This window comes from Coregonus lavaretus, assembly GCF_964263955.1.
Source record: "Coregonus lavaretus genome assembly, chromosome: 28".
Classification (NCBI taxonomy): domain Eukaryota; kingdom Metazoa; phylum Chordata; class Actinopteri; order Salmoniformes; family Salmonidae; genus Coregonus; species Coregonus lavaretus.
In genome coordinates, this window is record NC_140015.1 from 24,591,835 (window position 1) to 24,616,087 (window position 24,253).

Genomic DNA, 24,253 nt, shown 5'->3' on the forward strand with positions numbered 1-24,253 from the left:
CCTCCCTCCCTCCGGTGCTGGGTTCTGTTCTGGCCGTCAGGGCAGCCTATAAGTGACTGATTGAGTGGACACCACAAGCCGTTAAATGAATAGAGATGGGAGCCACTGGGAGAATTAATGCAGTTCATATGAAGGTAGAGCACTTGCAATCTAGTATCTGCGGCTCTGCGTTTTGGTTAATGCTCTGTCCTGCTACACTGGGTTCATGTTCCTGTTCCTCTCCGTGTTGTGCTGTGTTAGCACATTGAGATGTGCTTGGCTGCTGTAGCTCCCTGTGCCCTGGGTAATGTTCAGATCTCATGGCTGCTGTGGTGTGGATGTTGCTGTGTTTGTGAGTTAAGTCTCTGTTAGCGTTAACTGCGTTAGCTGGGAGCTGTGCTACGTTAGCACTCTGCTGGGTCTCAGCAGCATGGAGACTGTAGGGTATGAAGTGAGCCAGACACACCGGCCGTGCGGGAGGCACCCTGTTTCTCTTCTTCTGTTGTTTCTGCATTTCCCTTCTCAGTATCTCAGAGCTGAACTCTCTGCAGCATCTGGAGGCCTCTGACTACACTGTGTTGCGCTTGGTAGAGAAAGAGGAGCTGCACTCTGACACAGAGTTAACCAAGCCTGCATCTCCTCCATCACAAACAACACCATCTGGCACCCCACATCCATTAGGCTGCATTGGCCTCCACCACCAGGCCCAGTGTACCTCGACCACCAGGCCCAGTGTACCTCAACCACCAGACCCAGTGTACCTCGTCCACCAGGCCCAGTGTACCTCGTCCACCAGGCCCAGTGTACCTCGACCACCAGGCCCTAAAGAGTAAACACCAATCCAATTTAAGGCATGAAATGATCCCCTCTCCAGGCTAAATGTAGCTGTACCAGAAGGCACTAAAAACACATCCACTCACCGCTAGGCCTGATAATACTCCTCCTCTCCTCCACCAGCAGGCCTTGTGAACACCTCCTCTAGCATGCCATAAAACAAACTCTGCCCCCAGACCCATAAACCCCATCAGGCCCAAGAATACTTCTGCCACCAGGCCAATAAACTCCATCTCCAGGCCCTATAAACACCCAGGCTCACACAATGGCCCTCTGTCCCCTTGACAACCAGGACGGACAGACCACAGCTAGAGGAACAGTGTCAACAGTCTCATTCAATAACATAGGCAAAAGAGCTAGGTCACAACATCTGCTCTATCAACTCAGTATATATCACAACAAAATCAACATAATCTACTTCTAGTGTCATGCATACTATTCTGCTACTTCCCTGCTCATATGGTAAAAGCAACATTTCAAAGACGTGTAGCTGGCATTAAAGCATACACAGTGATGTCGAAATACAGAGAGATTAACTCAGCCCATTAGAAAGACAGAGAAGAGAAAGGGAGAGAGAGAGAGAGGGAGAATGTCATGTCGTCCAGTGATGGAAGGAGGGGTCCAAATGAGAGATGAACGCCAGCCACTGGGGAACTAGTCAGTGTCTCTGTCTTTCTGTTTGTGTGAGTACATGTGAGGGAGAGGTGGAGGAAATATCTTAGAAACAAGAACCCAGTGTCATGGTATCTAAGCAACCATCTCCATCTACCTGGTGACAGGGACTGACATCACTTCCTGTCTGTGCATCTGCACAGGGCTAACAATGTGTTGGTCTGCAGGATAATAAGGTTCCAGTGTACATAATGTTTTGTTTATCAGCATGTGTATACAACTCACTGGACTGTGTGCGGTTAGTACAGGTGTCTGTGTATGGTACATACTACAGGATTTAATGCCAACAATATTAAATGGATGAGTTGAGAGTTACGCGAGTGTCTGCAATGTGTTGTTATGTTGTTTTTAGCAGTGTGAAGCTCATTTTGGGCACATATGTGTACACTGCCATGTGCGCATGCGGTCAGCCTGATTGTGCATTATGCCAGGGAAAACATGGCCAGGCGACGCCATCTGGTATAACTACTTGGCACAGGAGGCCTCGGTATGGTTCCACAACATATTGGAGTAGTTAGAATTAACACTGTGACACCATTTGGCAGAAACACACTTCAAACTATATATCGGTCTGTCTATTTTAGTCATTCTCACACACTGTAAAGGTAAACTGCTGTAGTGTTAATAAACACACATTCAGATAGACTACTGTCAGAAAGAGTTGGCTAACAGGCAGTCAGGTACAGATCAATCTACGTCAGGGCTCTCCAACCCTGTTCCTGGAGAGCTACCGTCTTGCAGGTTTTTGCTCCAGCTAATTATTAGAATCAGGTGCGCTAGATTAGGGCTATAGTGAAAGCCTACAGGACAGTATCTCTCCAGGAACAGGGTTGGAGAGCCCGGATCTATGTGTATACTCACTTTAAAAAAGGACTCTACACATCAGTTGGCTCCTTGACAAAATTCATCTTTATTTCATCTCAATAAAACAACGTCATCTATAGCTCAAAAAAACAACTTCAGAAAAAGTTTAACCTCAATAAAAAAAGAAATTTCATATAAAACAATTAAATGAATGTGAAACAGGTTTCCATACAAGCACACAACAGTGTAATGAACACTGTCCTCCCATTGGGTTGGCTTCATTAGGTGTGTGACAGGGTGTGTGTGTCTGTGTTTGCATATGCATGAGAGTGTGTGCTTGCATGTCCTCCCCTCATCATCTCCAATAGCTCTACAGTACAAACTCCTGATTCACCCTGCTGTTGTCTGCTCTTTTGATATAAAAGGAAAAAATAGAAAACAAAGCCAGAGTAGAAACTAGGAAAACTACATCTCCCAGTCTGCCCCCATGATGAAACTGAAAATGCTGGCTGCTGGGGGATGTAGTCTTTTTGGGTGCAAACTCAAATAAGGTCCATGAGAATCTCATCCTCCATGACGGAGGACACCTGGGGCATCCCGGGGGGTTGGGCTCCAGGGCCCCTCTGACCAGCAGCCATCATCATCTGACCTGAGAGGGGGAGAGAGAGGAGAGAGTTAACCTGGGACAGCAACATGTGCATTGATGACATTATCATAAACACTGTGGTAATAAACTATAGACTAACTACTGTTGAGTTACAGGTAGAGTCAGCGACGCATGAAGTAAACAGCGTTATCGAGCAGACTTCAGCAAAAACCAAGAATGTGAAGTGCGAGTCTAAACTGCTCCGCTGTTTTGGTCCCGCAGTGATCAGGTTGCAGCAAACTGAAGGGCACCGTGCACATACGCAGATACTCTGTGCAAGTGCATCACCTTAATCTGCAACATCCTCAATTCATCCCGCTGCTTGTGTCAACGCCATATAGCCGAGTCTCAGTTTGATAACCATAGGCACTGATGGGAGAGATATGTTCAATCACCCTCCCTTTTGAATTTAGCAGTTTACACACAAAAGGTCTATCAATAGGAAACAATTGTTTCCTAATGACAGACTGCATTCTAATGCCAATCCTTGCACTGATGTCTAGCTCCAAACTGTCTTTACAGTGTTTGATTTGAGTGAAGGGGTCCACGGCTGTAGCTAACCTGCCAGGGGCTGTCTCCACTGGGCCTGCATTTGGGTGCCCGCTCCTGGAGTAGGGTGGACCAGCTGCCCTCCCAGCCCCTGGTGAGGCATCATGCCCTGCATGTGACCAACACCACCCTGCTGAGAGACAGGAACACAACACCTAGGTTACCATCAATCATACAGTAGTTAGGACCTTCATTCTTATATCCTGTACCATAAACCAATAGAGACAAGTATTACATATTTAGAAGCATTTCTAGAGTGTGCAGTAGGGGTCTAGCCCTGGCTACAAGTGAATGCACTACAACAACAAATGTATTTCATGAATAATGGTCAAGACTGGTAGAGTTAACTGTTGTGTTCTTACTGGCTGCTGTTGGCTGAGGAGTAGACTGCGCAGCTGCGGATTGGCTCCTGGGTTTGGAAGGCGGAGCATGGCACCCTGGGGCGGGGCCTGTCCACCCTGAGTGACCTGGTTGGGCGGAGCGCCGGTGACGGGCGGCTGCTGATTAGCTGCGCTGGCTGCTCTCATCGTCATCTGGAAGAGAAGCAGAAAGTCAAAGAGGTTTAGAAGACGGTTGGGGAGATAAGAGGACTAAGTAGTGAGACTTTAAATACAGAGCCTTCAAAAAGTATTCACACCCCTTTACTTTTTCCACATTTTGTTGTGTTACAGCCTGAATTTAAAATTGATTACATTTAGATTTTGTGTCACTGATCTACACACAATAACCCATAATGTCAAAGTGTAATTTTGTTTGTATAATATTGTAGAAATTAATACATTCAAAGCTGAAAAGACTTGAGTCAATAAGTATTCAACCCCTTTATTATGGCAAGCCTAAATAAGTTCAGGAGTAAAACTGTGCTTAACAAATCACATAGGTTGCATGGACTCACTCTGTGTGCAATAATAGTGTTTAACATGATTTATGAATGACTAGACCATCTCTGTACCCCACACATACAGTACAATTATCTGTAAGGTCCCTCAATCGAGTAGTGAATTTCGAGCACAGATTCAACAACAAAGACCAGGGAGGCTTTTCAATGCCTCGCAGAGATAGGCAACGATAAGTAGATATGTCAAAAATAAAAATAAAACAGAAGCTGAATATCCTTTTGAGCATGGTGAATATATTAATTCGGCTTTGGATGGTGTATCAATACACCCAGTCATTACAAAGATACAGGCGTCCTTCCTAACTCAGTTGCCGGAGAGGAAGGAAACTGCTCAGGGATTTCACCATGAGGCCAATGGTGATTTTAAAACAGTTACAGAGTTTGATGGCTGTGATAGGAGAATGGAAGCCTGTACAGCAGGGATCATCAACTAGATTCAGACCGATTTATTCTTGAGCGGATGGTCAGGGGGCCGGAACATAATAACAAATAATTTGTAGACTGCAAATTGACCGCAAGAAGCCCAAACAGATATATTTAACTAAATATAATCATTTCAAACCTTGCTTAAATTCATACACAATCACATATATCTCTCTATTATACATGGGAATACCTTGGAACAGATTTCCAAAATTAAAATCCCTTGGAGCTGATTTGCTGGTGTTTTTACAGTCTTTTATGTCCAACAATAAAACAATACAAATACTTTGGGTGGGGTACGGGGGTCAGAACACTTGGGGGGCCAAATAAAATCACCGGCAGTTGGGGAACCCTGCTGTACAGAATATATTTCAAAACATACATCCTGTTTGCAACAAGGCACTTAAAACGTTATGTTTGGGGCAAATCCAACACAACACATGACTGAGTACCACTCTTCATATTTTCAAGCATGGTGGTGGCTGCATCATGTTATAGGTATGCTTGTCATCGTCAAGGACTAGGGAGTTTTTTTGGGATAAAAATAAATGGAATACAGCTATAACCACAATCAAAATCCTAAAGGACAACCTGGTTGTCTGCTTTCCAACAGATACTGGGAGAGGAATTCATCTTTCAGCAGGGCAATTACCTAAAACAAGACCACATTTACACTGGAGTTGCTTACCAAGACGACACTAGTTACAATTTTACTTAAATTGGCTTGAAAATCTATGGCAAGACTTGAAAATGGCTGTCTAGCAATGAACAACAATCAACTTGACAGAGCTTAAAGAATTTTAAGAATAATAATGGGCAAATATAGTACAATCCAGGTGTGCAAAACTTTTAGAGACTTACCCAGAAAGACTCACAGCTGTAATCGCTGCCAAAGGTGCTTCTACAAAGTATTCACTCAGGGGTGTGAATACTTAGGTTAATGAGATATTTCTGTATTTCATTTTCAATAAATTTGCAAACATTTCTAAACATGTTTTCACTTTGTCATTATGGGGTATTGTGTGTAGATGGGTGAGAAAAAAAGTATATTTAATCCATTTTGAATTCAGGCTGTAACAACACAATGTGAAATAAGCCAAAGGGTATGAATACTTTCTGAAGGCACTGTACATATGATTCATTGGAACGGTGTACCGGGTTCATTTTAAAAAGAGACACAGGCCGAATGTAACAATGTAACTCTCTGAACCCAGAACATGCTGGGCAGGCTACATTGGTAGAAGTGAGCACCAATTTAGACAGTGTGAGAGAGTAGCCAACACATGGTGGAGAGGAGCTGCTCACCAACCAGGCTGGTGCCTAAACGACCACAGTGAGAGTTTGTGCCTCGTAAATTTCAGTGCATTTTTTTGTGTATTTTGGGTGAGAGTTTTTGTGTATATGTGTGTGAGTCTCACCAGGTTGGCCTGTCTCTGCTGTTCCTCCATCAGAGTGACCTGACTAACAGAGGGCATGCCCACCACCACAGACTGAACAGAGGAGAGAGAGAGAGAAGAGGAGGAAGAGGAGGTGCAGAAGGAGAGGAAAGTCATTGCGGGACATGCAGTCATTGCGAGACAATAGAAACAGGAGATGTAGACAGGAGGAGCATGTGAGGGGAGAAGGGAGAGGAGGAGTGCACAAGCTGAGACACTACAGGATTAATCACAGTACCTGCTGCTGCACGTTGCCATGGGAGACAGGGATGGGCCCCTGCGGCCGGTTGAGGAAGTTCTGATTGGGTTGAACCTGGCCAGGCGGCCCTGGCATCGGCCCTCCTGAACCCAACTGGAGAAGAGAACCAACAACGTTACTTTTCTAGTGTAATGTTTACATGTGTAACCAACATCCCTATTAACTGTGACACATACAGTGGGGAGAACAAGTATTTGATACACTGCCGATTTTGCAGGTTTTCCTACTTACAAAGCATGTAGAGGTCTGTCATTTTTATCATAGGTACACTTCAACTGTGAGAGACGGAATCTAAAACAAAAATCCAGAAAATCACATTGTATGATTTTTAAGTAATTAATTTGCATTTTATTGCATGACATAAGTATTTGATACATCAGAAAAGCAGAACTTAATATTTGGTACAGAAACATTTGTTTGCAATTACAGAGATCATACGTTTCCTGTAGGTCTTGACCAGGTTTGCACACACTGCAGCAGGGATTTTGGCCGACTCCTTCATACAGACCTTCTCCAGATCCTTCAGGTTTCGGGGCTGTCGCTGGGCAATACAGACTTTCAGCTCGCTCCAAAGATTTTCTATTGGGTTCAGGTCTGGAGACTGGCTAGGCCACTCCAGGACCTTGAGATGCTTCTTATGGAGCCACTCCTTAGTTGCCCTGGCTGTGTGTTTTGGGTCGTTGTCATGCTGGAAGACCCAGCCACGACCCATCTTCAATGCTCTTACTGAGGGAAGGAGGTTGTTGGCCAAGATCTCGCGATACATGGCCCCATCCATCCTCCCCTCAATACGGTGCAGTCGTCCTGTCCCCTTTGCAGAAAAGCATCCCCAAAGAATGATGTTTCCACCTCCATGCTTCACGGTTGGGATGGTGTTCTTGGGGTTGTACTCATCCTTCTTTTTCCTCCAAACACGGCGAGTGGAGTTTAGACCAAAAAGCTATATTTTTGTCTCATCAGACCACATGACCTTCTCCCATTCCTCCTCTGGATCATCCAGATGGTCATTGGCAAACTTCAGACGGGCCTGGACATGCGCTGGCTTGAGCAGGGGGACCTTGCGTGCGCTGCAGGATTTTAATCCATGACGGCGTAGTGTGTTACTAATGGTTTTCTTTGAGACTGTGGTCCCAGCTCTCTTCAGGTCATTGACCAGGTCCTGCCGTGTAGTTCTGGGCTGATCCCTCACCTTCCTCATGATCATTGATGCCCCACGAGGTGAGATCTTGCATGGAGCCCCAGACCGAGGGTGATTGACCGTCATCTTGAACTTCTTCCATTTTCTAATAATTGCGCCAACAGTTGTTGCCTTCTCACCAAGCTGCTTGCCTATTGTCCTGTAGCCTATCCCAGCCTTGTGCAGGTCTACAATTTGATCCCTGATGTCCTTACACAGCTCTCTGGTCTTGGCCATTGTGGAGAGGTTGGAGTCTGTTTGATTGAGTATGTGGACAGGTGTCTTTTATACAGGTAACGAGTTCAAACAGGTGCAGTTAATACAGGTAATGAGTGGAGAACAGGAGGGGTTCTTAAAGAAAAGCTAACAGGTCTGTGAGAGCCGGAATTCTTACTGGTTGGTAGGTGATCAAATACGTATGTCATGCAATAAAATGCAAATTAATTACTTAAAAATCATACAATGTGATTTTCCGGATTTTTGTTTTAGATTCCTTCTCTCACAGTTGAAGTGTACCTATGATAAAAATTACAGACCTCTACATGCTTTGTAAGTAGGAAAACCTGCAAAATCGGCAGTGTATCAAATACTTCTTCTCCCCACTGTATGTACAGTATATCTCTTATAATGGAATTCCTGCCTATCCTAACCTGTCTAATCCTGGCACTGGATGAGACAACACCACCATCTACGACATGTGTCAAACTCAAGGCCAGCGTGTTTTTTTCAGGGGAAAACCAATCTCAATCGACATTGAAATGACTAAAACCAAATCGCAACTGTAGAAATTATAATTGAAGTGTCTCTTCACTCTGTCCAGTTTGCTAACAGTCATCGAAACGAAAGCTAGACAGTCAGGGAGCATAGAAAATTCCAAAAGTGATGGATGGAGGACTATTTTTGCAAATTTTAACGGCGAGGAAATAACCCATTTGAAGTGCGGCCCTCCAGACCTCGGTGAAGACCGAATGTGGCCCGTGGGGAAAATTAGTTTGACACCCCTGATCTAGGATCTGTAGTCTCTAAGAGGATAAAAGCTGTCCATCTCCTCTCCTCTATTTTCTCCTCTCTCTTCCCTGTGGACTTCCTATTAAACCCAGCAGCCTGCCTAAAAACACCCAGAGCACACATTAAAGGCCCAGTGCAGTCAAAGCGTCATTTTCCTGTGTTTTACACACTGAGGTTGGAATAATATTATGAAATTGTGAAAATTATGATAATGCTCTTTTAGTGTAAGAGCTGTTTGAAAAGATCATCTGAAATATTAGCCTGTTTTGGTGTGATGGAGTTTTGGCCTGCCCAGGCGGTAAATTAGTTAATAGACCAATAAGAGAGAGAGTTCCAAACCTCTCTGCCAATAACAGCTAGTTTTCAGTTTTCCCCTCCCCACTCAGACCACTCCCAGACAGCTTAAGAAAATGCTCTTTGCTAAGAAGGTATTTTTGTTTATTTTTGACCATTTTAACTAGGGATGTGCATGGACGTTTGTATTCAAATACTTGTGAGTACTCATTTTAGCAAAAAAAAAATATATATGCCTATTTTAACACTGAAAAAGCCTTTTCTAAATTATATTATGCATGTGACATTTCAAATCATTTATTCAAATACATTTTCTATATCGTTTTTAATAAAAAAAACTTTACAATGTAGTTTTTATGACGTAACCTTCATGTGTGTAGCTTGTTGTTTATGTTGGCCAATCAAAGCAGAACAGAGGCTCAATGAGAAGCAAGTGGAGTGAGAGTTTACTAATACAATGCAAGATGGAATAAAATTAAGTAATTAAAAGTTCCTGAAATGAGAAGGGGTAGGCTACAACAAGCAACCAACAGGTAGGTCATTGTTTTATCTGAATGGGGTTGGGGAGAAAGCGCAGCATGTAGCCTCAATTAGCCTAGCTAACTATAGCTGGCTAGCTAATCGAGCTAGCTTCTCTAGGCTACTCCAGTCAAGACAGGCACCGTTATATGGGATGATAAATAACATTGTGGATGCTACAAGTTAGCTAGTCTTGGCTGTGGCTAGTGGCTACTGTGTCTCTCTCATTCCCTCCGTCTGCTCGCTCCCATCTCACATACCCCGCCTGCTCCGCAGCTGCAGCAATAGAGCGCCAGCCTCTCTCCCTCAGGCAGCAGTGCTCAGGTTAAAGTTTAAAACCCACATGTATTTAGAATATCCAGATATCTGACAAAAACTCATGATACTATTCGAATAGTGACATTATCTCAAACCCCCATCCATAATTATAATTGAATACAATTACAGTAAGGTACTTCATTGTTACCCAGAAATGATTTGATATTGAGATAAAAACAGTTGCATTGGACCTGTAACATCAAGTCATCTGTATGGTTCTGGGAAAATATTCTATTTGGTCTTTCACGGTTATAAAATCATATCTAATCACCAGTAACACTATTCCAGAGCCGCGTCTGGAAAAAGAAATACCCCAAACGATCAAATAATTGAAATTTTAATTGTGTTGAGATTGCCATAGCAAGTCTCCATTAGCGATGCAGCTTTGAATATGTAATGGGACACAAGGCAAAAAAAACCGTCTTCATCATAATTTAATGTCTCTGTCGTCTGTAACTACACACGGTCTAACATGTTTTTCACATAAAAGTAGCAGCATGAGTAGACAGGCGGCATCAACTATAATGGGAGCAGAAAGGCTGTGAGGATATAATGAAGTCATGTAGACCACAGGTAGGTTGGATTTGTAACTGAGGCATTCCGTTTCTCTGTCACAAAAAATCAGCACGCTAAATGTTTACCTGAAGGAAAACACTGTTTCATTTCAAACAGATAGACAACACTCTATCCTAAGGGTTGTTAGAATTGTGTTTGCTGTAATTGAGATCAAACCAGACATGTACATGATATTCCTTACACGACAAGGGGTGGTGCTCTCAAACTGGAAACCATTTTCAGCAATTGACCACCTCATTGGCCCAAGACTGCTCTTGGGAAGCCCTTCCACTGTGCTGGCCTAGTATAGCTCCAGTCACTAGCGCGAATACTACCCCCTTTTCTCCAGGTTTAATCCCTTTATTCCCTCCTAACTCACCGAGCGGTGCTGCTGGACCTGTTTGTGGTTGGTGATGACCTGTCGGATGCCGTTGACGAAGCCGCTCTGGTCGTTGGGGATGAGGCCCATGAAAATCCTCTTCTTGGAGGAGTAGAGCAGCATGAGCACCCGCACCTCACAGGGGGCGCTGTGGGGGAAGTGGACGCACCCCGCCTGCAGCCAGAGGGCGACGGACATAGGTCAGAGGTCAGCACTGTCTGTCTGTCTGGCTGTCACAGCCCTCGTCATAGTTCATGTGATACAAAACCAGTCAACCTGACCTGGATTCAATCAGACCTGGGTAAATCTCACAGGTTGCATGCAGTTTTTCTATGACGCCCGACGGTGTTGAAAATCTCTGTAGCTGTTTACTAAATGATGAGCAACATGGTGCCCCCTCTAGTGTTTTCAGAGTGTAACTGTAGCCTATTTATATCTGCCTAGTCCATCTAGTGCACAATGGAGGGAACTGCTGATGTCTATTGTTGAGACTCCACTGTACTGAACATTAACATGGAAAAGGATTGGGACAGATGGCAGGAAAAATAGAGAATGTGAAGCAGAAGAGCTGTACTTACAAATCCATTGGCCATGATACGATAAAGACCTTTTAGTGACTCCACATCTTTGTTGGTGAAGAGAAACTGAACCATTCGAGAGTTTCTGAAGAGTGGACCAAGTGTTGTCTAGAGAGGGAGAAATAATTTATTTAGAAGTCTGTACTCTCAATGTCATCGAGTAATTTCTGAACACACACGCAGAGAGGGTTCTGTCACCAGTAGCTGTTGTGGGATCAATTGCATGATGAGCTTCTGTGGCCACTGGTCTGCATTTCTGTCATGAAGAACAGGGAACAAACCAATCAGAACTCTCCATACATATAGCAATACATACAATGACCAATCAGTGCAGCTGACACTGGCATGATATCAAAGATAGTTGCAGTGAAACACTCACAGGTTCTCTCCTTGGTTGACTTGCACCTGGCAGGGCAGGGAGCGCGTGAGTTTGGTATTGGAATCCATAGACGAGGCTTTGGGCTTCTGAAGTGATGGATGGAGAGAGGGTGGGGGGGGGGAGGTAGGGATGGAGTAGAGGAATGTTTGGAGAAATGGAAGGAGAGGTTTGGAAGTTAGCATACAGAGTGACCAGGGGGCTTCGGTCCTACACCCAGGGACACCGTTTGATTAAAAACCTCCATGTTAGAAATGACACAACATGCCAAATAGTGCTGCCAGTGGAACATTGTGAAGAGGATCGATGGTGCCGATCCTACGGGAAAATAAGCAGCAGCGTTCATCTTCAGGGGATCCATAGTGGATCAATAGTTAATCAATCCCAGATTGTTCAGCTCTGCTGGAGTCCCTGTTGACCATTGCTACTGCATTGTGTTGGGATTAAAGACCAGATGTATAGGTTCTTTATATGTGTACTGTACAGTATTTGGGAGGACTCTTGTGAATTAGGGGAGACTAAGATATGGATCCAGCAATATCCTGACCTGAACATAACAAGACATACAAATCTAACCTGAATGCTCCATCTATTGATACGTGAGTTCAGATGCACTTTAGTGACCTGTGGCAATACTATGTCTATTGTCTATGTGTTTGGTGATTTTGTGGTGACGCTCCATTGTCTAACTGTGTGTTGGTTACAGTGTGTAGGCTTGCTGCCCATTGTTGTGTGATAGGGCTTCATGGCCAACAGGTATCACAGAAGAAGTCTAAATCAGTCAATACTTATTGATTATTGATCAAGTCAGGTTTTCAAATGGCTTGGAAACACAAACATTTCCAGAGTTGATTAGTATTTTAGATAATTAAAATGCATGTTCCCCTAAAACAGGTTCAACCATGTCAAGTAATGCAATCACTTTGACCGGAGGTGAAATGAATTACAAAGGTATAGTATGATTAATCACATCCCAATCAATGACAGTTCATTCAATCAGTTCCAAGCATAGCTTTGTTGCAGACCTTGTTATAACATTTCCTTACAAAGCCAGAGGATGACTTGAACACACAAATAGAAGATGTATAGACCTCTTCAGCAGCATGTTTACACCAAGTTCTAGTTTCCCTCACCTCTTGCCACTCCAGTACCCCACTCCATGCTACAATCTTATTGGCTACGCCTTGCTGCTGCCCCCCAATCGGATTCGCCTGGGCTGCAGACACACCAGGCTATCAGAAGAGAAAGAGAGAAAGGGAGAGAAAGACAACTTGACTGGAGGCAGAGAAGTTGAATATTGATGTGGAGTATTGTGGGATGATGATGCAACATTGACAGGCCTCACCATGCCAGGCTGTGAGGATGGGGGCGTCTGCTGATTGGCCGTGGGCTGCTGCTGCTGAGGGGGCACCGGCTGCTGCTGATTGGGCTGTGGTTGTCCTGGCGGCTGGACTTGTTGCTGCTGCGGGGGAGGGGCTTGTTGCTGAGACAACATGGGTGTAGAAACTGTGGTGACTGTGGATAGGCTGGGCTGACTGGAGGGAGCCAACTTTACTCCTGCTACAGATGGAAGAGTTGACTGACCGCTGAATGGGGGACCAGGATTGACCAGGCCTGGGACTGGATGGGGGATGCCAAAAAAAGACAAGGTAACAGACATAATAGACCCCTCATATCCAACTCTGGACCTAGAAGCCAGTTCCACTGGGTTTTTCTTCCCCCATTCTAACACTCTAATCAGGGACTGATTTTGACCTGGGACACCAGGTGGGTGCATTTAATTATCAGGTAGAACAGAAAAACAGCAGGCTCCGGACCTCGTAGGGTAAGAGTTGAACACCCTTGTAATAGACTGACAATCAAACTGGGCCGATATTCAACCAGGATAGAAAAATGCAGGCTATTGGTACTCACAGCGACTCTTCTGGTTGTTGGCTGCCTCTACAGCCATCTGTGCAGCTGCCTGGGCCGCGTTAAGGGAAGGTGGGGGCTGACAGGGCAGCAAGAGAGGGAGAGAGAACACTGTGTCAGCTAAGACCCTGTCAATCCAATGGTATACATGCTGTATGGGCTGATAAAAGCTGCCAAGTGAAAACATATCTTCAGTACCTGATATGGATGGGCCGTGCTTATTGGTGGAGGAGCCTGCGAGGCGGGACCAAGAGGAGGCTGACTGACAGGCAGGGGTTGAGGGGGCAGGACTGGTTTGAGAGGGCCCGATCCTCCCCCTGACGACACTGGAGAAAGAAACATTTTAGAATTAGATGGATACTGACTTGTATCAATCTGTTCTCTGTCAATCCTGATGTGTATGAATCAGCAGAGTATTTCTGGTGCTGCTCCTCACCAGGAAGTGAGATACCCCTGACCAGGATCATGTGGAAGGGGTCTTGGCTGTAGTCTGGGTGGGGGTCGACTGGTCCCCCGACTGGCGACGCCCTGTCGAACAGTGCCCGTAAAGCTGGCAGTTTCCGTGGCGACACCACAGAAAAATGAATCCCTCTCTGAGGAAGAGGCACAAGGTTATTATGAGTTATCAGCAGCCATTAATAAGTACACAAGTCAGATCATTCCCCAAAATGGCCCAGCGGTTTGTCTATACAGGCTATCTGATAGAGGTGCTATGTTCACTTACGTCTCTGATGATCTTTACCAGATTGTCTGCGGTGCAGCCCGTGTAGCTGACACTCTCCACGGCAGGGAGCAGGTATGGCGGAGAGTTACACAGCAACACACATACTTTGTGTGTCTGACCTCTGATTAACAGAAACAAGAGACATATGTTAGTGTGTGTGTGTGTGTGTGTGTGTGTGTGTGTGTGTGTGTGTGTGTGTGTGTGTCTAGTCATAAAAGATAACTCACATTTGCTCCCTCATCTTTTTGAAGTCGTCAAAGAGCTGCAAAGCCACAGACAGTCCCTCTGCGATTAGACTACAGCTCTCTGCTCCTCCTCCCATGAACCTGACAGAGACAAAGTTACACATTGGTCAAGGAAGATTAATAATAACGAACCTAAACACGTCATTCTAATTGGCATGACAAAGAAAAACATTTGTCTTACTGGATGCTGTCGATCCATGAGACAAACTCAAAGGCTGAGCTGGTTGGTGCGTGACACTGGACGTAGGATTCAGGAGCACAGTCCACTGTGTTGAACACCACAAGACCATACTGTGTGCCTCCATACTGAGAGAAGAGAATTGGCATTGTTGATCTCATACTGTATCTTCTTAAATAAAGAGTAAATAAATAGTAATAACCGGAAGGAGAAAACAAAGTTGAATTAAGACTCACATCTCCTCCAAAGTCTGTCTCTGCCGGAGGACCTCCATTGAAGTACCTGTGATGATAGGACAGGGACCAAGTCAGGACTCGATATAGTACATACCCAATGAAGCAAAATGTACATTTGAAGTCCACTTACTCGATTGCAGGTAGTATGTAATATTTTCTGAGGGATTCAAAATAGGGGCCAAGGTTTGCAGTTCCTTCGATGACGAACACCACGTCTGCCACTTGATTGGCGCCAGGTTTAATGGGCATGTCCATGAGGGCTGAACCCACCACCATGGATTCAGAGGGAGAAAAAAGTTTATTAGTTGAATCAGTTGCTGGGCCGTAACAAAAGCCTGTACACACTGTTGCTCTCCCTGTGATTACTTGTTGTGACAGGTATGCATAACATACTGTGATATGTTACCTAGGTTTACGTTATGATAGCTGACTATCTAACAATACCTTGCATGAACACTGGATCTTGATAAAAGTTGTCCATCAGTCCAGAATGAGTTGTCCATATTGAGAAATAACCAAATCAGGCATAGTGCGTTAGGCAGAAGATTACCATAAGTAGCTAGCTAGCTACACTCCTTGGTAGTTTTTAGCTGGACAACTACAAATAATCCTAAACGTATAACGTTACTAATGGCTACTGATTATGCTCTGTCAAAGCATCCTAAAGTCAGGGGTGTATTCATTACGTCTGGAGTAAACGGTAGAATCGGCTTAATGAATACACCCCAGTCAGCTAACCACTTAGCTAACGTTAGCTTAGCAGCCGCTAACTTTTGTACGTCAATGACCAGCAACTCTTACATTCACTGTATACAGTTATCCAGCTAACGTTAATGTAGTTAACATATCAAACATTTTAATAGACAGTAATATAAAATATTTAGTAAGCGAAGTAGAAATCCCATTAATCGTAGGCATGCAGACATTATAGCATTAGCGAGGTAACTTAGCCACAAGCCAATGCTAGCCAAAGTATTTCCATCATCAGCAAATCATTCATTAACATTGCATTCGGCTAGCTACATGGCTACTCACCTGGCGGTATTTAGCCGTCAGCCAAATAATTGTGTGTTAGACGAGGCCAAATACTTTGAAATTAAATTACATTGTACAGTAAGTAAAACAAAACCATTGTCATTTTGACACACAAAGTAGGCCGTGCCGAAAACAAACCACTAGGCAAACGTTTTGTTATCGACATCTCAGTCCTGGTTGGGCTTGAAAATGGAACACAAGGGATGCTCAATCAACAACCGAACAACTGCTCAAGAACTGATTGACATCTCTATGGCTTCCATTAGGAACCTAAGCGGTTACTGACAGTCAGTGACAGTCCTATCATTTATACCAAATTGATGACATTTACAGTGAAATTATAGCGATATATAATATATATATGAGATATTATTTCTTTGCCATATATGCCATACCGTGTTGTTACACCAGAGGTCAGCACAGTCTGCCAGTCTTAGAAAATGACTAGGCCTTGAATGCGGTGAGCTGCATGATTTTGAGAAATAGGCAAGGAAGTGATACATGGATCAGTGATTATAGCCCCCCTTGTCCATGTATCCAGTACATCAAGCATAAACCTATAAGTCCTATACGTTTACATAGGTTGATAAATAGGCCTACAGGTACTGCCTAACCCCCTTGCCATCGTAACCTTTATATAACCAAGACATGTCTAGCTTAGTGGTTAAGAGCGTAGTGCCAGTAACCGAAAGGTCGCTGGTTCTAATCCCCGAGCCGACTAGGTGAAAAATCTGTCGATGTGCCCTTAACCCTAATTGCTCCTGTAAGTCGCTCTGGATAAGAGCGTCTGCTAAATGACTAAAATGTAAATGTAATGTCTCTATCACCTCCTATCCTCTGTGCTGAAACAAGCACATAATTACTGGTGAGTCCTTCAGCGAGCTAACCTGCTGTTAAATCAGCACAATGTGCCATGAGCGAACCTGTGATCGGAGCGCAACTGCGCGCTGTGTTTCTCTAGGTCCAACAATATAATATATTCCCCTGTGGCACTGTGAGCCAGTCAGCACAGCCCAGCGAACAGCAAAGGGCATCAGAGCTCATCAAACTCAAAACATCCCACATAAACAATGTTCTGAATCCATTTAACCCAATTTAAAGCAGAGCAGGGCACTGTAAAACAGCAGCAGTTCTATTTAGGCTATGGGCAAACAGCAAGTGAGGGCCACATCATGGGTGCTCGCTCCCAGTGACCTTAGCAGGGTTCATGCGGGGCCAGGAGTGTGCCCAAGGCTATCCTTGGGTCCCAAACTCATTAAACCCACACAGCCTTTCATTCAGACTTAAGCATAGTGGCCAAATTAATTCCTTTGAAAGGGACCGGGTGTCCATACCTTTCTAGGGGACTTGTATTTTGTAGCTCTGAGGGATGTGCAGTTTGTCACTGCTTTTTAAGTTAAATTGGTAGAACTGGCAGTTCTCCTGCAATTAGAAAAGAGTACAATTCCTGATGTGGTTGGAAAACAAATGTAGTCACTGCTCTATTTTGACTTCTACTTGGTGATGAGAAATCGCATATTGCTTTAGGGGGCTGTTTTGTGCGGTTTGATCATTTTTCTCTATCAGGTGCTTTGATTGTCCTCAGTGGTTGCTCCAGGTGGTGGGAAGTATAGACTCTTTTGACCGGCTCCTCCAGCTGGGAGAGAGGGGACCATCTGGTCCTCTCACAACAGGTAATCACCACAAACACCCTGATACACTGACATACAGACAGAACTAGGTTACGACAAATAACACACACTGATTTTCAAAAACAGAATTGGGTCAAAACACAAATACACGCACATGAGGACGTACACGCACACACACGCACGCGCACACACACACACAGAGGATATTTCTTATTCTAGGGTGACATTTATGAACATTTATGGAGGCATAACATCATTAAGTTAAAAATGTGAAATTGTATAGGGAGTGGACTGAAAGGTGAAGCCATATTGCTTATGATAGTCTTACACTGCACAGTGAATATTTCTGTTTTTGTCACATAGAGATATGAGGTTTACATTCACTTTATCTATATGGTGTCGTTGCTTTCCTTCCTTGCTAAATTCAAAAACAGCAAAGGCTCACCCACAGCAAGGACATCTATATTTAATGAGATAAGAATACATTACCATTATATACAGTAATCAGTAATATATTAGCAATAACACACGGCTGACAGCTTCCTAATAAATCCCTCCAGTGTGATGGAAACAGCTCTATATATATATTGCACACACCTCCTCCAGTCTCTAACTCTCTCTCCCTCCTTCTCTGCCTCTTTCAGCTCACTGAACTGAGTGAAATGTCTTTCCTACTAAATAAATAAAAATTGCACTGGGAACGTTGCCATGGAGACAGCAGTTACCCCCGCCCCTTCACCACATGACTTCCCTGGCATTTACAGTGGGGAAAAAAGTATTTAGTCAGCCACCAATTGTGCAAGTTCTCCCACTTAAAAAGATTAGAGAGGCCTGTAATTTTCATCATAGGTACACGTCAACTATGACAGACAAAATGAGAAAAAAAATCCAGAAAATCACATTGTAGGATTTTTAATGAATTTATTAGCAAATTATGGTGGAAAATAAGTATTTGGTCACCTACAAACAAGCAAGATTTCTGGCTCTCACAGACCTGTAACTTCTTCTTTAAGAGGCTCCTCTGTCCTCCACTCGTTACCTGTATGAATGGCACCTGTTTGAACTTGTTATCAGTATAAAAGACACCTGTCCACAACCTCAAACAGTCACACTCCAAACTCCACTATGGCCAAGACCAAAGAGCTGTCAAAGGACACCAGAAACAAAATTGTAGACCTGCACCAGGCTGGGAAGACTGAATCTGCAATAGGTAAGCAGCTTGGTTTGAAGAAATCAACTGTGGGAGCAATTATTAGGAAATGGAAGACATACAAGACCACTGATAATCTCCCTCGATCTGGGGCTCCACTCAAGATCTCACCCGTGGGGTCAAAATGATCACAAGAACGATGAGCAAAAATCCCAGAACCACACGGGGGGACCTAGTGAATGACCTGCAGAGAGCTGGGACCAAAGTAACAAAGCCTACCATCAGTAACACACTACGCCGCCAGGGACTCAAATCCTGCAGTGCGAGACGTGCCCCCTGCTTAAGCCAGTACATGTCCAGGCCCCTCTGAAGTTTGCTAGAGTGCATTTGGATGATCCAGAAGAGGATTGGGAGAATGTCATATGGTCAGATGAAACCAAAATAGAACTTTTTGGTAAAAACTCAACTCGTCGTGTTTGGAGGACAAAGAATGCTGAGTTGCATCCAAAGAACACCATACCTACTGTGAAGCATGGGGGTGGAAACATCATGCTTTGGGGCTGTTTTTCTGCAAAGGGACCAGGACGACTGATCCGTGTAAAGGAAAGAATGAATGGGGCCATGTATCGTGAGATTTTGAGTGAAAACCTCCTTCCATCAGCAAGGGCATTGAAGATGAAACGTGGCTGGGTCTTTCAGCATGACAATGATCCCAAACACACCGCCCGGGCAACGAAGGAGTGGCTTCGTAAGAAGCATTTCAAGGTCCTGGAGTGGCCTAGCCAGTCTCCAGATCTCAACCCCATAGAAAATCTTTGGAGGGAGTTGAAAGTCTGTGTTGCCCAGCGACAGCCCCAAAACATCACTGCTCTAGAGGAGATCTGCATGGAGGAATGGGCCAAAATACCAGCAACAGTGTGTGAAAACCTTGTGAAGACTTACAGAAAACATTTGACCTGTGTCATTGCCAACAAAGTGTATATAACAAAGTATTGAGAAACTTTTGTTATTGACCAAATACTTATTTTCCACCATGATTTGCAAATAAATTCATTAAAAATCCTACAATGTGATTTTCTGGAAAAAAAATTCTCATTTTGTCTGTCATAGTTGACGTGTACCTATGATGAAAATTACAGGCCTCTCTCATCTTTTTAAGTGGGAGAACTTGCACAATTGGTGGCTGACTAAATACTTTTCCCCCACTGTATCAGAGAAGCCTTCACATACAGGTCTGAGAGAGTGAGAAAGAGGCAGGAGAGAGAGAGAGAGAGAGAGAGAGAGAGAGAGAGAGAGAGAGAGAGAGAGAGAGAGAGAGAGAGAGAATGAAATAGAGGAAGAGAATGGAAGAAAGAGAGAGAGAGGAATAAAGAGAAGAACCTTGAGCAGGCTATTAACAAATTATACTCCCACGCCCAGGCATCTGTCTGTAACACATGAAAGGCATACAAATCAAGGCACCTTGGGCAAGACGGATTAAGGCCAAAGTAAAACAGGTGGATTCACTTCAATTACCACAGAATACAAACTGCCGCGACTTCCGCCGAGGCTGCCTCCCCTCCTTGTTCGGGCAGGTTTCGGCGTTCGTCGTCACCAGCTTACTAGCTACTGCCGATCCCATTCTCATCACTCCACTTGTCATGTCTTGTCTTGTCAATCACACACACCTGGTGCTCATTCCCCTAATTAGTATGTGTATAAGTGTTCCCTCTGTTCCCCTTGTCTTTGTGAGTGATTGTTTATTGTGAGAGTGAGTAGCTCGGTTGAGAGAGTGCAGGACAGCGACAGTGCCACTCTGGTGGCACGAAGGGACAATCCACCTCACGTCGCAGTCAACGTTCCTTTGGGTCTGGAGGCGGTAGGCTGGGTACTCACGCATCACCCCAGGTAACGAACACCCAAACTTTTTCAGAGTATTTGCCGTACACTGTACCTTATCCATCTCCTTTCCCGATCACCTGGTAGTTTCCCAGTGTAAGGCACTAGTCGATTCAGGCGCAGCTGGGAACTTTATGGACAGGGCATTTGCACGCCGTCAAGGCATTTCATTGGTTCCCCTATCCATTCCACTCCCCATCAGAGCACTTGATAGTCGACCATTAGGGTCCGAGTTGGTTAAGGAGGTTACTGTACCAGTCACCATGATAACACAGGAGACGCATGTTGAGCATATCACTTTTTTGATTATTGAGTCTCCTGCTTACCCTGTAGTCTTAGGTATTCCGTGGTTAGCCCTTCACAACCCCAATTTTTCATGGCCGCAGAGGGTTCTTACAGGGTGGTTGCGTGAGTGTCCGGGTAGGTGTCTAGGTGTTTCCGTTGGTGCGACCACGGTGGAAAGTCCAGACGGTAACCCCACCGTGCGCATTCCCCCCGAATACCATGATCTGACACAAGTTACTAAATTACCACCTCATCGGGAGGGGGATTGCGCGATAAACCTTCGGGTAGACGCTGTACCTCCCAGGAGTCATGTGTCTCCCCTGTCGCAGACTGAAACAGAGGCTATGGATACATACGTCACCGAGTCCCTGCGCCAGGGGTATATACGTCCCTCCACTTCACCTGCTTGCTCGAGTTTCTTCTTTGTGAAGAAGAAAGATGGTGGTTTCCGCCCGTGCGTTGATTATCGACCACTGAATAAGGTGACGGTACGATTTAGTTATCCTCTTCCCCTCATTCCTTCAGTGATTGAGTCAATGCATGGGGCCCGTTTTTTCACCAAATTAGACCTCAGGATTGCCTACAACCTGGTGCGTATTCGGGAAGGGGATGAGTGGAAAACAGCATTCAGCACAACATCGGGGCATTATGAATACCTGGTGATGCCCTACGGTTTGATGAATGCTCCATCCGTTTTCCAGTCCTTTGTGAACGAGGTGTTTTGGGACATGCTTGGTCGCGGTGTGGTGGTCTAAATCGATGACATCCTGGTGTATTCCGCTATGCGCGCCGAGCATGTGTCCCTGGTTCGCAAGGTACTGGCCCGACTGCTGGAAAATGATCTTTATGCCAAGGCAGAGAAGTGTGAGTTTTTCCAGCAGTCAATCTCCTTCCTCGGATACAGCATTACTACCACAGGTGTGGAGATGGAAAGAGATCGCATTTCAGCCGTGCGTAATTGGCTGACTCCAACCACGGTGAAGGAGGGTGCAGCACTTCCTTGGCTTTGCCAACCACTATCAGAGATTTATTCGGGGCTTTGGCAAGGTCGCAGCTCCCATTACCTCCTTTTTGAAGGGTGGGCCGTCCTGGCTCCGCTGGTCTGCTGAGGCTGACTTGGCCTTCAGTAGATTGCGGGGTCTGTTATTATAATAATAATAATAATAAGCCATTTAGCAGACGCTTTTATCCAAAGCAACTTACAGTCATGTGTGCATACATTTTTACGTATGGGTGGTCCCGGGGATCGAACCCACTACCCTGGCGTTACAAGCGCCATGCTTTACCAATTGAGCTACAGAGGACCACTGTTCACCTCCGCCCCGGTACTGGCTCACCCCGATCCATCACTACCGTTCGTAGTGGAGGTGGATGCGTCCGAGGTAGGTATAGGCGCTGTCTTATCCCAACGCTCGGGCACACCATCCAAGCTTCGCCCCTGTGCCTTCTTTTCAAAGAAGCTCAGCCCGGCGGAGCAGAACTACGGCGTTGGTGACCGGGAGCTGCTGGCTGTTGTCCGAGCTTTGATGGTGTGAAGGCATTTGCTCGACGGGGCTAAACACCCTTTCCTCATCTGGACAGACCACTGTAACCTGGAGTACATTCGGGCAGCGAGGAGGCTGAATTCTCGCCAGGCCAGGTGGGCCCTCTTCTTCACCCGGTTTGATTTCACACTCTCATACATTCCGGGTACGAAGAACTGTCTCGGCTGTATGACACAGAGGAGAGGCCCAGAGACAACACCCCCATACTCCCGGCCTCATGCATTGTGGCGCCGGTAGTATGGGCGATGGACGCGGACATAGCGCAGGCATTACGCACAGATCTATCTCCACCGCAGTGTCCAGCTGGGCTGCAGTACGTGCCTGCGCTTACCCGTGATCGTCTGATCTACTGGGCACACACGTCACCCTCCTCTGGTCATCCAGGTATCGGTCGTACAATGCGCTGCCTGACCGAGAAGTACTGGTGGCCTACCTTGGCTAAGGACGTGAGGGTGTATGTTTCCTCCTGCTCAGTGTGCACCCAGAGTAAGGCACCTAGGCACCTCCCAGCGGGTAAGCTACAACCTTTACCAGTTCCACAACGACCATGGTCTCACCTTTAGTATTGATTTTCTTACTGATCTTCCCCTCTCCCAAGGTAACACCACTATCCTGGTCGTTGTGGATCGCTTTTCTAAGTCCTGCCGCCTCCTTCCTCTGCCCGGTACTCACGTCTTCCGGCACTACGGGGTACCAGAGGATATAGTGTCCGACCGAGGTCCCCAGTTCACGTCTAGAGTCTGGAAGGCGTTCATGGAACGTCTGGGGGTCTCGGTCAGCCTGACCTCTGGATTTCACCCCGAGAGTAATGGGCAGGTGGAAAGGGTGAATCAAGATGTGGGTAGGTTCCCGCGGACCTACTGTCAGGACCGGCCGGGGGAGTGGTCGGTGTTCCTGCCATGGGCAGAATACGCTCAGAACTCTCTCCTCCACTCCTCCACTAACCTAACACCCTTCCAATGTGTTTTGGGTTACCAACCGGTCCTGGCACCGTGGCACCAGAGCCAGACCGAGGCTCCTGCGGTGGATCACTGGTTTCTGGCGCGCGAGGTGACTTGGGACGCTGCCCACGTTCGCCTCCAGCGCGCTGTGCGTCGTCAGAAGGCGAAAGCTGACCGCCACCGCAGGGAGGTTTGTGGGGCCGTTTAAAGTCCTGAGGAGGATAAACAAGGTTACATACAGGTTGTTACTCCCCCCTGATTACCGTATTAACCCCTCGTTTCATGTGTCTCTCCTCAGGCCGGTGGTAGCTGGTCTGCTCCAGGAGTCTGAGGTGCGGGAGGTTCCTCCACCTCCTCTGGACATCGAGGGGGCCCCGGCGTACTCGGTCCATTCCATACTGGATTTGAGGCGTCGGGTGGGGGGCCTTCAGTATCTCGTGGAGTGGGAGGGGTACGGTCCGGAGGAACGGTGCTGGGTCCCAAGGAGGGACATCCTCGATCCCGCCCTGTTGAGAGATTTCCACCGTCGCCATCCGACTCGCCCTGCTCCGCGTCCTCCTGGCCGCCCCCGAGACATCCTTGATCCCTCTGTTCCCCTTGTCTTTGTGAGTGATTGTTTATTGAATATTTCCCTTGTGATAGTTTCGTTTTGACGCTTGGTGCGTTTTATTTATGTAAACTGAATAAACTCTGGACTTCAGTGTTTTACCTCCTGCGCATGACTCCTTCATTCACACCTCATCATAAATTCGTTGTAGCACTTACAGAACACAGACAGTTACCATTTGATT

General features: G+C 45.7%; 1 protein-coding gene across 12 annotated transcripts in view; it reads right to left on the minus strand.

Annotated features, from left to right (window-relative positions):
- Positions 1–2,371: 2,371 nt before the first annotated feature.
- The window catches only part of LOC311104237 (mediator of RNA polymerase II transcription subunit 25-like), a gene marked incomplete at its 5' end in the record, with an annotated part of 57,968 nt that continues 36,086 nt past the window's right edge, over positions 2,372–24,253 (minus strand). The window contains 20 exons of one of the 12 annotated variants that reach the window (XM_084145991.1): positions 2,372–2,938; positions 3,497–3,617; positions 3,847–4,017; positions 6,224–6,295; positions 6,480–6,593; positions 10,751–10,924; positions 11,329–11,436; positions 11,527–11,584; positions 11,708–11,793; positions 12,838–12,936; positions 13,050–13,324; positions 13,619–13,667; positions 13,814–13,941; positions 14,052–14,208; positions 14,340–14,460; positions 14,567–14,665; positions 14,766–14,890; positions 14,999–15,044; positions 15,129–15,258; positions 16,034–16,206. In XM_084145991.1, the coding sequence (XP_084002117.1) occupies positions 2,832–2,938; positions 3,497–3,617; positions 3,847–4,017; positions 6,224–6,295; positions 6,480–6,593; positions 10,751–10,924; positions 11,329–11,436; positions 11,527–11,584; positions 11,708–11,793; positions 12,838–12,936; positions 13,050–13,324; positions 13,619–13,667; positions 13,814–13,941; positions 14,052–14,208; positions 14,340–14,460; positions 14,567–14,665; positions 14,766–14,890; positions 14,999–15,044; positions 15,129–15,253 (2,235 nt within the window). In that variant the 3' untranslated portion in view covers positions 2,372–2,831. Of the gene's footprint in view, positions 2,939–3,496; positions 3,618–3,846; positions 4,018–6,223; positions 6,296–6,479; positions 6,594–10,750; positions 10,925–11,328; positions 11,437–11,526; positions 11,585–11,707; positions 11,794–12,837; positions 12,937–13,049; positions 13,325–13,618; positions 13,695–13,813; positions 13,942–14,051; positions 14,209–14,339; positions 14,461–14,566; positions 14,666–14,765; positions 14,891–14,998; positions 15,045–15,128; positions 15,275–16,033; positions 16,207–24,253 lie in introns of those variants that run through there. The other 11 variants (XM_084145990.1, XM_084145987.1, XM_084145988.1 and 8 more) reach the window with 11 other exon arrangements.